Raw genomic sequence first — 516 nt, 5'->3', positions numbered from 1 at the left:
GGCGCCAGCACTACCACGTGTCCCTGTGGGGGGGACAAAGGTCCCTGTGCCACCTGTGCGTCCGCCTGCACGACCCCGCCTTCTACCGCTCCCACGTCGTCCAAGATTTTCACAGCTGGTTTGTTAATGAATCTCGCTGCGGTTGGAAGTAACGGGGCGCCAGGATGCTTGTCCATTTTTTTATTATTTTTTATTTTCTTTTTTTTTATAGATTAAATTCTCATCGCAGTTGGATTGGGTATTCTCGATATACAGTTTATGTACGCGTATGTATTTGTTGTGTTCATGAAAATACACAAACTACAGAGACAGGCAAACAGACAGACGGACGGACAAACAGACAGATGCACAGACAGAGACAGGGATGGACGGCCAGTTTGTTAGAATTGCGAGAAACCCAACCTAATGAGTACTCTTAGACATGCACTAACACAGAAATAAAAGCATGTACATCTATCTAGCTGTATACCTACCCACACACACACACGCACACACACACACACACACACACACACA

The 516-nt window shown here is 46.1% G+C and overlaps 1 protein-coding gene across 4 annotated transcripts in view; it reads left to right on the top strand.

Annotated features, from left to right (window-relative positions):
* LOC113812743 (alpha-(1,3)-fucosyltransferase C) overlaps positions 1–516 on the top strand; it is a 15,456-nt gene extending 14,940 nt beyond the window's left edge. For all 4 annotated transcript variants that reach the window (XM_070131729.1, XM_070131728.1, XM_070131731.1 and 1 more), the window contains exon 5: positions 1–516. This exon is cut by the window's left edge and continues 22 nt beyond it. In XM_070131729.1, the coding sequence (XP_069987830.1) occupies positions 1–152 (152 nt within the window). In that variant the 3' untranslated portion in view covers positions 153–516.

This window comes from Penaeus vannamei, chromosome 17 (genome assembly GCF_042767895.1).
Source record: "Penaeus vannamei isolate JL-2024 chromosome 17, ASM4276789v1, whole genome shotgun sequence".
Lineage (NCBI taxonomy): Eukaryota > Metazoa > Arthropoda > Malacostraca > Decapoda > Penaeidae > Penaeus > Penaeus vannamei.
Note: the sequence above shows the minus strand (reverse complement) of the source record. Positions and strands in the feature narration are given on the sequence as shown.